Raw genomic sequence first — 14,645 nt, forward strand, 5'->3', positions numbered from 1 at the left:
TTATGTTCATCTTCTTTCAAAGCCAGCTTTTTACTTAAAGGCTCAATCAGACATGTGGAAGATGCATTGTACATAATGGAATCCATGGTGGACACCTCGTGAAGAGACTCCAATTGCCATAGCTTGGATTAGCTTTCCAGAACAACCTCCAAATTTCTTTGGTAAGGAATGTGTATTTTCATTAGCTCGTGCAGTTGGTAACCCATTACATGTAGACCTAGCAACTCAAAATGGGACTAGACCTAGTTTTGCTAAGGTGAAGGTGGAAGTTAATTTGTTAGGTAATTTCCCTAAACGTATTAAGATTGTTTTAGAAGCTGATGAATCTGGGCCAGAAAAGTTTAAATGGATTAGGATAAAGTATGATTATATGCCAAAATATTGCAAGCCTTGCAAGAAACAAAGGTATAGTGAGGCAGAATGTTAGATAATTCATCCTGAGTTACACAAGAGATTTGATGAAGATGTTGAGGATCAAGGCAAGGAGAAGACAGTTGTGGTGAGTATTGAAGCAATTGGTACAACTACAAACTCAACAAAGGTTCTTTCAAGTGGAAAGGTGGTTGGTAAGCCTGCTACTAATCATGCCAAGCAGGAATGAATACAAGCAAGGAAGAACAAATACCAACGGGATAATAGGGGTCACATTGTTGATAACAAACAAGGTAAGGAAGTTGATAAGGGTAAAGGGAAGGCCAAACTTAAGGAAGTAGCAACCAAGAACAAGTTTAATGCATTAGAGGTTGAGGAAGTTTATTAACCTACTCTACAAATTACTGAAGGCAAAGGTGAGGATCATAGCAATGGTAAGAAGAAGGAACATGGGGAAAAGCAATCAAAGAAGGGCTATGAGAAGGAAAAAGAAGGCAATACCGGAGCTTCAAGCCCTAATCCTAAGGCTTCTGGGGTTAGGGTTGGGAAAGATGCTAATAATAAACCCACTAGAGAAGGTAATCAACAGGAACTTAAGCGTGTGAAGAAGGAAGCAGTTGAGAAAGTGTTGGAAGATCAGCATAATGGGAACTTAGCTAAGGCTAATCCTATTGTTCCTAGTGATCCAAGTAATGATGAAAGGGCTTATAAGGAATCCACAATCGACTGGGTTCATAGAAGGTTTGGAACTAGCAAAGAGGAGCTAAGGTAACTCAATGTGACTACAAACCAATCATGTCATGATATTCCGTCCCAAATATTGGCAGATTCTGGGCAGATGAGGACCTTGATGAGATAAACTCAACAAAGGTTGTACGGAGTGATGCAATTGAGGTGGAGGATGATCAACTAGGCACAACAAAGACAATAGGAGACAAAGTGAGGGACAATAGCCCACCTGGTGATAGGCTGGCGACGCTAGGCCTAAAGCTAGGCTCCGCAGGTGTTAGGCTAGCGACGCCAGGCCTATAGCCAGGTACCCCAGGCGTTAGGCTGGCGATGCCAGGCCTGTCGCTAGGGTCACCTGATAAAGCAACGATAGTAAACCCTATACCTATTGCAACTGGAAAGATTTTGGCCTATGTAGATGGTGTTCCAATGTATGCATTAGAGAACAAACTTTATGATAATGTGAAGATTAAGGATGATACAGTAGGGTCTGACCAAAGCACAGGAAATGGAAAGGGTGGTGATATCAATATAACAGACATTTATAAGCAGCACACCATAGTAATTCCTGGGCTAGGCGGTGTTTATGAGCAGCAATTCAAAATGATGTATGTTGTTGTTTCTTCTATGGTGAATAGCAATGAAAAGGCTGATGAGCAGGCAATATTCCAAGAACACCTGGGGAAATAGAGGAAGTTCCTATGGAATATGGCACTGATCAAATTATGAAGCAGCATCTTAATGTTCTACTGAAGACTCTACTACAATATTTACATGATTTAGTTACACACAATATGGCACCAATTTATGAAGACTTAATGAGACACAATCCTATGGAGGATGAGGGAGATGATGAATCAACAGTAGAAAACTTCAAATAGGTTGCTAGGGATGGGGATCTATCACCTACAGCCTGTGCTAAATGAGGTAAGAAAACAAAGAAGAATCAGAATAAAGAGCCACAACAACCTTCAAGAATTATGCCCAGGAGGGCAGCTTCTCTATCTAAATGAGGATCAAAACATTAATATGGAACACAAGGTCTGTGAATACACAGTAGGCCTTTCCTAGGGTGATCAACATGAATAGGGAGCATAAATTTTGTGTAATTGCATTGATGGAGCCTTTCAAAAGAAGAGACTCATTGATAGATATAGAAGAAAGTTGAATATGGAGACGACTTATGCAAATATTAATGGGCAAATATGGTTATTCTTTGAAGCAGTGGTGGAATGGGAATGCGGTTAAAAGTTAAATTTTGCACATAGGTTCAACATGTATTAAATCAGATGATCAAGCCAAATATGACAATATTCAGCAATTGAGAGGTTGGAATTGTTGGATCACTTGTATTACTTAGCCAGTGATATGAAATTGCCATGCTTGGTAGGAGGGTATTTCAATGTGATATTACATGAAGATGAAAAAATAGGAGGACTACCAGTACACCCGCCTGAATATAAGGATTTTGCATTTTGTGTAAACTCTTATGGTTTGTTTGAGCAAGGATACAAAGGAAGTCCATTTACATGGTGGAATAGGAGACCCAATGCTGCGTGTATATTCAAAAGATTGGATAGGATCTTTGTGAATTTTCCATTTTAGAACATGTTGCCAACTATTGAAGTTGAACATCTAATCAGAACTGGATCAGATCATGCACCATTGTTAATAACATGTGGGGAGCAGACCACCAATTTTGTCAAGCCTTTCAGGTTCTTGAAATTTGGACTAAACATGCTACATTTATGGATGTGATGAGGTAGAATTGGGAAGCTGATTTCAGAGGGGATCCGTTTTTGATGTTCAAGAAGAAACTCAAGAGGGTGAAGACAACACTGTCAAAATGGAGCAGGGAAACATTTGGTGATATTTTCAAGAAGTTGGCTATTTTAGAAGACATTGTTAGGGTGAAAGAGATGTTATTTGAAGAAGAGCCTACAATTGAGAACATGATTGTGTTTCAAAAGGCTCAATCTGAATTGAAGAAATACTTGAGTATTGAGGAGCAGTATTGGAAGCAAAAGGTTGGGATGACTTGGTTTGCTGAAAGAGATAGGAATATAAGTTTCTTTCACAATCATGTCAATGGCAAAAGAAATAAATTGCAATTGAAGAGGATCAAAAGTGGAAGTGGGGTATGGATTGAAGACCAGGAGCAATTAGCTACAACTGCAGTAGACTTCTATAAAAAACAGTTCACAAATGAAGGTGATATATTTGACTTTTCCTTGATCAATATTGTACCTTTGATGGTCACTATGGAACAGAATTTGGAACTTAACAGTTTGCCAACAATTGAAGAGGTAAGGACATGAGTTTTTGAGCTTAGTGGGGAGAGTGCTAGTGGTCCAGATGGATTCACTGGCCTGTTTTATCAAACATGCTGGGATGTTATTGATGCTGATATACACAACATGGTGCTACACTTCTATGGAGGAGCTGCACTGCCTAAATCCATCACTCACACCAATCTAGTGTTGCTGCCTAAGAAACCTATAGTTGAGACCTTTTCTGACTTAAGACCTATTAGCTTGAGAAACTTCATTAACAAGGTCTTGTCTACGGTGTTACATGATAGATTGGAAATTTTTTTGCCTTCTCTAATATCTCCTAATCAACCCGGATTTGTGAAGGGTAGGAGTATATTTGAGAACATCTTATTGACTCAAGAAATTATCACTAACATAAGGTTAAGGGGAAAGCCAGCTAATGTAGTGATCAAGTTTGATATGGCTAAGGCCTATGATATGGTTTCATGGAAGTACTTATTGCATGTACTAGGGAAGATAGGATTTTCTGAGCAGTTCATCAACATGGTGTGGAACTTGGTGTCAAATAACTGGTACTCAGTATTGGTGAATGGGCAGTCCTCAGGGTTCTTTAAGTCTACAAAGGGTGTGAAGTAAGGGGATCCTCTATCACCAGCATTGTTCATTCTGTCAGTTGAGGTACTTTCTAGGTCTTTGAATAAGCTATTTGAAGACAGGTCATTTATGGGATTTGGAATGCCTAAGTGGTCTGATCCTTTAAACCACTTGGCATATGCTGATGATACTATAATCTTTGCTTCTGCTCATCCTCCATCCTTGAGCAAGATTATGGTAGTGTTGGGGAATTATGAGAAAATATCAGGCCAGATGATCAACAAAGATAAGAGTTCATACTACATGTATTCAAAGATTCCTAATGGATTGTGTCAGGCGGTTGGAGCTATTATAGGATTTGCAAGAGGTAAATTCCCCTTCACATATCTAGGGTATCCTATTTTCTACACTAGAAGGAGGAAGGAATATTATGAGGATCTTATCAAGAAAGTAAAGGCTAAATTGCATTCATGGAAAGGAAAGTTGTTGTCATTTGGAGGAAAGGCAACACTCATTTGTCACGACCCCAGTTCGCCCTCCATGAACTATTGTGACGGCACCTAGTCTCTACGACTAGGTAAGCCTAACAATTGCGGAAAAAGGGAAAACAACAAATAAAACTAATAAAAACTGCGGAATAAACATAATGAAGGTTTAAAATGTTGCTCGGCATATACAAACATAACTATCAACTGAACAACTTCCCAAAACCAGGAATCTCATGAAATCACAAGCTATTGAATAACGACAAGTGTCTAACTCCAAAATGTCTAAACAAAAGTAAATATAGAAGGGCTATAAATATAAGAGAGAATGGAAAGGTACTATAGAGAATCGCCTCGCCTCAAGGTTAGTAGGGCTGAGTCGAAGAACCTGGATCTGCACAAAGGGAAAACATGTGCAGGAAAGGGCATGAGTACACCACAACGGTACCCAGTAAGTGTCAAGCCTAACCTCGGTCGATTAGTGACGAGGAAGGTCAGGGCCCTACCGGTCATGTACAATAATATATAAGAAAAAAAAGTAGTATTAAAGTAACACAAGGTAATAAGAGTAGCAACAACTATAACAGAGACAAAATAATCACAGAAGAAATACAGCTCAACATAGAGATAACAACCGGGGATCTCCCTGGATACCGTCCTATAGTCCCCAAATGTAAATATCCAGTGGATCTCCCGGGTGTCATCCCTTAGTCCTTCTCATAGTGTGGGGATCTACCGGAATCCCGATCCGTAGTCCCAAATGAAAATACCCAGTATTGGGGGAATCTACCGAGTGCAGTCTCGTAGTTCCAATATAAATGTGCAGGGGGATCTATCGGAATACAAATCTGTAGTCCCAAAGTAAACATGCAGGAGGATCTCCCGGGATACCGTCCCATAGTCCCAAAGTAAACATACAGCAGCAACACGGAGAATATGCAGTTTAATCCAAATTTCATACCAAGGTAAAATAATTATTTCTAACCTAGCATGCTGCAAAGAATTCAAATAAAGTAGTTTGAGCAAGTAAAGCAATTAAGTCAATTATACATGCTTCCCTAAGCTAACAGTAGGCTTAAATTCCAAGTAGTATAAACAAGGAAGAAAACACAGTTATAGTTACTTATTGAAAATCGAATTTTCAACAATTAGCACATGTAAGATGCAAGTAGCACGTAAGATGCATCAGGATGGTCTTTTCATTTCGGGTACACCTGTCCTAGACAGACCCAACCCCTGTGTTGAGTTTCTAAAGTCAAATGCACATGATGCGAACAAACGTTCCTACTAGGGATCCGGCATGAGGCTGAGTTATTCTAGGTTCAAAACCTGGGTATGTATTCTAGACTGTGTACCTGAGCGGACAACTCGAGCTGAGGAGGGGGCTACGTACCGGGAACCAAAAGGCCATCCGGCTTAGTAACTTGTCCGAGCCTCTTTCTTATTTCAAGGTATGACACTAACAGAATAGGGAGTCTCGACCAGTGAGCACATCCCCGAAGATGAGAAGAGAAGGGTTTCATAGCAGTTTATATATAGTTCAGATAATATCAAAGCGGTAAAAGCCTCATTTAACACATTAGGCCCAAGCATGTAATAAAATCATATAACAGATAAAGCCAAATACAACAATTCATCTAAACTCGAATTCTGAACCCTGAACCAGAGATTCTGGGTTCGATCCCCAGCAGAGTCGCCAGAACTGTCACACCTCCTTTTTCACTACACCTCTGTAAGGGTATAAGGGAGTTTTTCCAATTTAAGTGACAATCAAAACGGGATTATTTCATTTAAAGATTCAGAGTCACCACTTGGGAGATTTATGGTGTCCCAAGTCACCGGTTCCAATCCCGAATCGAGGAAAAGATTGACTCTGTTTAACAGTCCGCGAACCAAAAATCCGAGTAAGGAATTCTGTTAACCCGGGAGAAGGTTTTAGGCATTCCCGAGTTCCGTGGTTCTAGCAAGGTCGCTCAACTGTTATATTCGGCTTAATTATTTGATTTTAGCCTATGGTGCAATTTTAACTCTTTAATCACTTTTATTCATTTTTAGGAAGATTGCAACGTTATTTAAAATATGTCTTGAACCACGTCACATAAATGCACCCGCAGTCCGCAACACATTTTATATTACATTGTTGAAATTTGGATTTGGGTCACATAAATGCACACCCAAGTTTAGGAATGTAATTTTTAATAGCGCGCCTAAAGAAACTACACACTTTCAACTTTGCGAGGGCCATGGAAAATTCAACCAGTGGCACACCTCGATTTCTAAAGGGTTAACATTAATTAAGTGAGGACCATGAGCTTAGAGTGTTTTATTATTTGAAATTGTTGTGATCGGGTTACATGAAATGCACACTCGAGCCCCTTTAATCTAATTTGACATAGTTCAGTTGACGAATAGCAACCCAATATCTATATTGTGACAAATCATGTTCAGCTATAACCAATTCGAGTGAACAATTAACATTAAGCTAGAATGAAATGAGTAGAGGATTGAAGATTGAACCTCAATATAGCCGAAAAATTGATTGTTTCACTATTTTGAATTCAAAAATATAACAAACCACGGATGGGAACTCGCATCGGCACCGGAAAGCTCGAAACCAAAACGACCTCAATCAAAAGATAAACTAAAACCTTCGGTCAAATCGATCCTTGATAATGACAAAGTGCTAATGCAGAGAATTTCGTCCACTCCTTTAGATTCTAACTCGTCAGCCTTCTCAATAAACCTAGGCAGATTAACCAAAAATGGCTAAATCTATAAACTTAAACCATGTACAACCAACACAGCCTTTGTAATCACCAAACATTGCAGGAGTAATTCCAAAAGAAGCACATAATTTAGTACTTATCATTAAAATGTCTAGATTTGACTTAAATGTGGCTTGGTATTTTCGAGATCAGTAGTGGTCATTCTTGAGTCCCTTTTTGGAATATATGTTTGTTAGTTTCTTTTGTGTTCTCCGTGTGTGTTTTTCGGCTAGCTGGTTTTGTTTTCAGATGAGGGGAGCGGCGGATCCTCTTTTTTAGTATAGGAAATTTTTTGGCTTAGCTAGGTCTAGGAAATGAAAACTTAAGGGTAGGGTTTCTATAATTGGGTATTTTATATAGAAGTAGGAAGGGATGATGACCATTGGATTAGAAGGAAATAGATGGCTAGGATTAAATCTTGCACTTAAATGGGCTAATGGGTTGGGAAGAATGGGCTAAGGTTAATTGGGTTGGACCATGTCTTTTTGTGTTTCAATTTTGGGCTAAGAAGACTCCAAAAATTATTATTCAAAACCATAGCTAAATTCCTTTAATATAAGATAACTATACTACATGATACAAAAACAAATTCTAATTAATTAAACTAAACTATATTAAAACATGAAACTACTATATATTTTTTGTATTTTTCAAGATTATATAAAGATAAAAATAAGGTACTATTTTTGTATTATTTTTTTACTTTATGAAAGGTACATAAAATAAAATATTTTTGTAATTTTCGTTTTCTTATAATAAAATAAAGTAAAAGAGTCAAATTAATTAAAATAGTTGTATTAGGCCTAAATTAGATATTTACATGCTAAAATATAAAAAATCTTGGGGAGGGTCAAAAATCACATGTCTACAAATTGCATAATGCAAATAAAACTTCAGGTAACTAATTCAACTAATTAATTCGAAGCTAATACGCAAAATTAGGAAAATCGCCCAAAAAACCTCCCGGGCCCACGTCTCGGAATCAGGGAGAATTTACAAATTCGGAATCCTCACACTCTCACGAGTTCATATATACAGAAACTACTCCAATCCGAGATCAAAATCTTGATCAAAACCCTAATATTAGGCCTAAGAACCTTTCCAAAATTTTCACCCCAAATTCAAATTTAAAAGATAAATTTAAGCATAGATTTGTGGAAATTAATCAAACCCGAGTAAGAATTACTTACCCAAAACACCCAGGTGAAAATCTCTCTCAAAATCGCCACGCCCGAGCTCCCAAATCAATTTCTAAGGTTTTGAGAGTAAACCCTCGATTTTGCCCTTTTTCTGACCAGTGAAACCGCATCTGCGGCTCTGGGACAGCACCTGCGGTCCCGCTTCTGCAAAGACCAAGTAGCACCTGCGACTTTTCATTAAATAGCAATTTCTGCACCTGTGACTCCCTTACCGCACCTGCGAGTTCGACTTGTCGCACCTGCGACTTCTGGAGCCTAGGCCAATTTCCGCTTCTGCAGTGCCGCGCTTGCGGTCCCACACATGCAGGTGCGGTTATGACAGGTTCAGCCAACTTCAGATTTTTCCTAAGTTCAATTCAACTTCTGTTAAGCATCTGAAACTCACCCGAGGCCCCCGAGACCTCAACCAAACATGCCAACCAATTCTAAGACATCATTCAAACTTGTTCCAACCTTCGAAACGCTCAAAACAACATCAAAACACCAATTTAACATTAGTTTCAAGCCTAAGAACTCCAAAAACTCTCAAATTACGCTTTCGATCAAAACGTCTATCAAACCTTGTCCAAATAACTTGAAATTTTATACACACGTCAAATTCAACACTACGGAGCTACTCTAACTTTCAGAATTCCATTATGACCCCGATATCAAAATCTCACTATCAAACCGAAAACTTCAAAAATTCAACTTTCGACATTTCAAGCCTAAATAAGCTACGGGCCTCCGAAACACAATCCGAACATGCCCCTAAGTCCGAAATCATCCAATGGAGCTAGCGGAACCAATGAAATTCCATTCCGAGGCCGTCTTCACACTGCTCTGACTACGGTCCAAATTCTAAAACTTAAACTCTCATTTAGGGACTAAGTGTCCCAAAAACTCTCCGAAACTCCAAAAAATTCCTCCTGGCAATTCACAATAGCAGAAACAAACACAAGGAATGCAGTTAATAGGGGATCAGGGCGTTAATTCTTAAAACGACCGGCCGGGTCGTTACATCATTACTAGTGTGTTGCAAAGTATGCCAGTCCACATGTTATCAGTCCTGCATCTACCAAAAAATGTCTTGGAGCATCTTCATAAGATTTTTCCTAGGTTCTTTTGGAGCACAAAGGAAGAAGGGAGAAGCAGACATTGGACCTCATGGTAAAATCTTTGCCTTCCTAAAGAGGAAGGGGGCCAAGGTTTTAGATCCTTACATGATGTGTCGAGGGAATTGTTTGCTAAAATATGGTGGAGGTTTAGGACCACAAAATATTTATGGTCTAATTTCATGTGGAATAAGTATTACAAGAAGGAGATACCAACGGTGGTGCAGTTTAGAAGGGGGCCTAATGTTTGGAGACAAATGTCGAATGCTAAGGAAGAAGTAGAACATGAGATCCTATGAGAATTAAAGAGTGGAACAACTAATATTTGGCATGAAAATTGAACTGGATTGGGTGCACTTTATCACATATTACCTGAAGACTTTCCAATCAATAAAGATCTTCAGGATGTGGCAGAATTACGACAAGGTGAAACATGGGATGATCAGCTGCTAGATCAAACCTTCAATGAGGAAATTGTAGAACATATAAGGCTAAATGTGCATTATGAAGGCAGTGAGGGATACTGGGATAGGCCATACTGGATGCCAACTCCTTCAGGCAAGTTCACTATTAGCAGTGCTTGGAAAATATTGAGGCATAGGGCTGATCCTAATCAGGAATTCAAGTTAAAGTGGATTAAAGGCTTACCATTCAAGATATCCTTCTTTTTATGGAGATTATGGAGGAAGAAAATAGCCACTGATGACATGTGGAGGAGGCAAGGGCAAATGGTGATGTCTTGGTGTTTGTGTTGTTAGCAGCCCCAAGAGGAATCTATTGAGCATATATTTATCATAAGTCCTACTGCCTCTAAAGTATAGAACTTGTTCATAGGGGCTTCTAGAATTACTGTGCCATTGATTCAATTGAAGCAGGTTATAAGGCATTGGTGGTATGCTCAATGTTGTCCAAAGCTAAAGCCATTGTTTCAAGCAGTACGAGCTATCATCACTTGGGAACTTTGGAAGAGAAGAAATGCAGGTAAACATGGGGGTTCAGTGTCCACAAATAGGATGATTCATGAGATCAATAGGACATTTCATCAACTGGCAAGGGTGAGGTATGCTTGGATTCCTAATATAAACCTATATTGATCACTACAAGAGTAACATGGCAGCTTCCTTTTCATGGTTGGTACAAATGCAATACTGATGGATCCTCAAAAGGAAATCCTGGTCCTAGCTCATTAGGATTTTGTGTGAGGAATGATGAAGGTGATGTGGTATATGCAAGGGCAGTAGGCCTGGGGGTGACAACTAATGTGGTGGCTGAAGCTAAGTCTATTCTTCAAGGATTGGAATACTATGTGGAGCATGATCTTCATCCTCTCATATTGGAGACTGATTCATTAGTAATGAAGAAAGGGATAGAAGGGGAATGGGATCCTCCTTGGGTAATTGCAAATAATGTGAATAAAATTATAGAGATGAAGGGCAACTTCAATGTGATCTTTCAACATGTGTTCAGAGAAGGCAACTCAGGGGCGGATTTTATTGCTAACATTGTTTTTTCTTTTGCAGGTACATTTGGATTTCACTCATTCTCTGAACTACCTAGTGCAGGGAGGAGGTTTATTAATTTAAAAAAGTCTCAAACACCTAACCTTAGGGTTAGAATAGCAAAGAGAAGAGCCCCAGACAGATGGTTTCATAGGATTGGAATCTGCACATACCTGCGTGTTTCTTTTATATCTCATACTGTATGTTATTAAGGTACTTTCCAGTGGTATTAGCATGGTCAAATGCTCAGTTTGGGAGTGCTTTAATAGTGTACAGGACCAATGTGATAAGCAGGTATTAGATGGTGCAATTTTTTCGACTTCTGATATGTTCAAATGTTAAGTAAAAGGTTGAATCCATTATGTGGAATTTCTGGAGATTGTTGAATCATTTCTCAGTGGTATTAGCATGTCTTCATGCTCAATCTGAGGATGGTTTAGCAATGTTTAGAATGATTTCTACATTAAAGGTTCGGGAAGAGAAGGATCTGAGCTTACAAGAACATAAAATCACCCAGCTCCACATGCCTGGCGGGGCCAGGATAAAGCCTGATGATACTCTGGCATTACCCTACCGTCGCCAGCTTAAAGCCAGCCCTGGCCTGGCTTTTTCCTTGCAAATCCTGCTTAAAGCCAGCCCAGCCTGGCTTTTACCTTGCAAAGCCTGCTTAAATCCAGCCCCAGCCTGGCTTTTGCCTTGCAAAACCTGCCAAAAGCCAACTTCAAGATAGGTGTAGCCAGGCTCTTTTACATGATACTATTGATGATCGACCACATGATTTATACTTGGATAGAGTCAGTACACTGCCTATGGAGATCATATTGTAGCAACACTAATGATCGTAAAACTATGTTGGCTTCAATTCTGTGGTGGAGATATTTGGAATTCATTCTAGCCTATGGAGCGGACAATGTTGTAATAGCTAGTTCATTAGACTTTAGCTTTTCTATCTTTTTTTTTTATTAGCTAGTAGCTTCATGCAACTTCTATTTTGATTTGGACATTTTGTAAGTTTTGGACCCATTTTGAGATTTTATTTATATATTAGCTGCTTGGCAGCCCGCCTAGTGGTATAATTTGCTTAAATAAAAAAAGAAAAAAGAAAAAGAAGAAGATAACAAGTGGGAAACTCCTCCTTCAATTAGTATCCAGAATAAAGAGTGATTATCGTAGATTATTAAAAGGAAAAAAGAATTAATAGGAGACTTATTATTTAACGTTGCTTTTAATGAGAAGTCAAATTTTTGTAGGTTCAAAAGGAAAAAGCATAAGGGAATAACTAAATACAAATAAAGTGTTTCTTTTTTTGTTTTTTGAGAAGAATAAAATTGTCGTAGGTTAAGAAAAGGAAAAAAAAAATATTAGGAGAATAAGTAAGAAATTTATTATTTAACATCCCTACTAAATAGAAGTCAAAATATCAGTAGGTTCAAAAGGAGTAAGAGAATCATCATATCATACTATATTATAATCATGAAGACTTTTGGATGAATTTATTTTACTAAAATAACCTTAAAAAATTAAATGACCAAAATAGCCTAATTGAAGTCATTCCTTTTAAAAAATAACGATTTTGACCATAGACAACAAAGCGCCTTCTTAGTTACTAATAAATTTTCTTAACTATTAGTCAGTAGTATTTTCAAATTTCAGTTTCATTTTTTCTCATCTTCCACACTAATAGTATTGCAAGCTATAAGTTTTCTTAATTATTATTTAGAAGCACAAATTAATTTATTTATTTTTAATTTTCCGCTAGGGTACTAAGTTTTTTAACCTTTTTTTGAATTTTGGTGGTTCTCATCCAAGCAACCTCCACGAAAAAGCTCGAATGAGTGGCATGCTTCCATTTTCTTGGATCTAAACTACCGTATAATTTTTCAAAGTTCCTTCTGGATGTGAAAACATATAATCAGAATATAAGCCGATACATTCTTATTGGTTACTATGTATGAGAATGATGGATGATGAGGCATCGCTAAAAAATGTAAATTCTTTCCTTTTTAACTTCCCTCTTGCAAGTTGAATGTAAAACTTTATTAGTTTTCCTTTAATACTAGAATATTCTTTTATGGGGGGGGGGGGGGGAGGGAGGGGCAGGGGTGCATTTTGTCTTATGATTTGTGATCTCTCTTTAAACTCTTCTTTTGAGGTTCTATATCACTGTTTCAAATTCGATCATGACTTATTAATTTTCTACATTTTTGCCTTATTCACTCAATTGGCTGCCTTAGTTTCTGTTGGTATTTCATGTCTTTATTATTGTTTTTCTTCGGTCGTTCAAATTTTACGTTACTTATCACACACATATTATAATACTATTATTTATTTTAACGTCTTTTGTGTTTGTCAATTTTTTCTAATTATTAAAAATTAAATTTGTAAATGAAAAGATTTTATTTATCCTGATATAATAGGATGTATATTTTTCAAGGAGTAAAAAAAAAAAATCAAACTGCCAACATCTAACACATGATTGTGTTATATTTCATAATACAATTGTGTTTTTGATATGTATGTGGTTGTAAAAAGATGGAGGTTACAATTTCTTAAAATGAAGGCAAAATCTTTACGTAAAATATTTGTAACCATAGCCGACATTTAAATTATATGTTGTTTGCATATTTAAAAAAGTAATTATTGTATAATTGAAGTCGTTCTAATGTTATATTTGAAATTCACTGATAACAATTTTTCAGTATGATTGTGCCTTACAATGAAAATAAAATATCTGTTGAATAGGCTCATCATTCATTAGTGTAAGCTTGCATTATTTTTCTTTAATTTTTGTGCAATTCATCACTGTCACGACCCAACTGGAGGGTCATGACTAGCACCCGGGCCATACTTGCCGAGCACCAACGTACATTTTATCTAACTTTCCTTATTATCTTTAAGGGCCGACAAGATCAATATAAATGGTAGACATGGATCATGAACATCCAACAATGAAAGATAATGTCATGAACATACATAACATGGGACGACAAGACTATCAAGAAACTATATATAAGGTACGAGCTACCACGCTACCATGAAAGACTATATAACAAAAATCAGTCGACAAGGCATTCAAAATCATACATGACTCGACACCTGTCTATGAGCCTCTAAAGGAACATAAGTGTTGCAACATTTCCGGAACAGGGTCCCGACATACCCATAATGTCTATAACAAAAATGCATACCAAGACCACGTCAAGTCCGAAAAAAGGATCTCGCCAATAACCGCTGAACTGGGCAGCTTACTGTGGTGGGGGAGCTGCGTCTACCCATCTATTAGACATGCAGCGGCCACAAATAAAAAGGACGTCAGTACGAATAAAGTACTGAGTATGTAAGGCAGGAAAGCATAAGTAAAAATAGTAATGTAAAATAGGGATAGAGAATATATAACCTGTAACAACTAGGTACCTTTGAGGGCTACTGACATGAAATGTATGATACATACATATATATACATAAACTTTTAAAATATACGTCTCTATAGGCATCATCATCATCATATCGTACCCGACTGTAATAGGCTCGGTAAAACGTACCCGTCTATCATAAGGCTTGGTAGAATCGTACCCGGTACGTGAAGTTCGGTAAAATCCAACTGATCAATGATTGCACAATAGGTGTTGTACCAA

At 37.8% G+C, this 14,645-nt stretch overlaps 1 protein-coding gene across 1 annotated transcript; it reads left to right on the forward strand.

Moving 5' to 3' along the window:
- Positions 1–3,518: 3,518 nt before the first annotated feature.
- On the forward strand, positions 3,519–11,439 carry LOC142181027 (uncharacterized). Its single transcript, XM_075253137.1, has 8 exons — positions 3,519–4,006; positions 4,091–4,335; positions 9,890–10,242; positions 10,387–10,571; positions 10,616–10,862; positions 11,032–11,080; positions 11,235–11,304; positions 11,409–11,439. Exons 1-8 carry the CDS (start codon positions 3,519–3,521, stop codon positions 11,437–11,439), a joined length of 1,668 nt encoding a protein of 555 aa, XP_075109238.1.
- Positions 11,440–14,645: the final 3,206 nt, after the last annotated feature.

This window comes from Nicotiana tabacum, chromosome 5 (assembly GCF_000715075.1).
Source record: "Nicotiana tabacum cultivar K326 chromosome 5, ASM71507v2, whole genome shotgun sequence".
Classification (NCBI taxonomy): Eukaryota; Viridiplantae; Streptophyta; class Magnoliopsida; order Solanales; family Solanaceae; genus Nicotiana; species Nicotiana tabacum.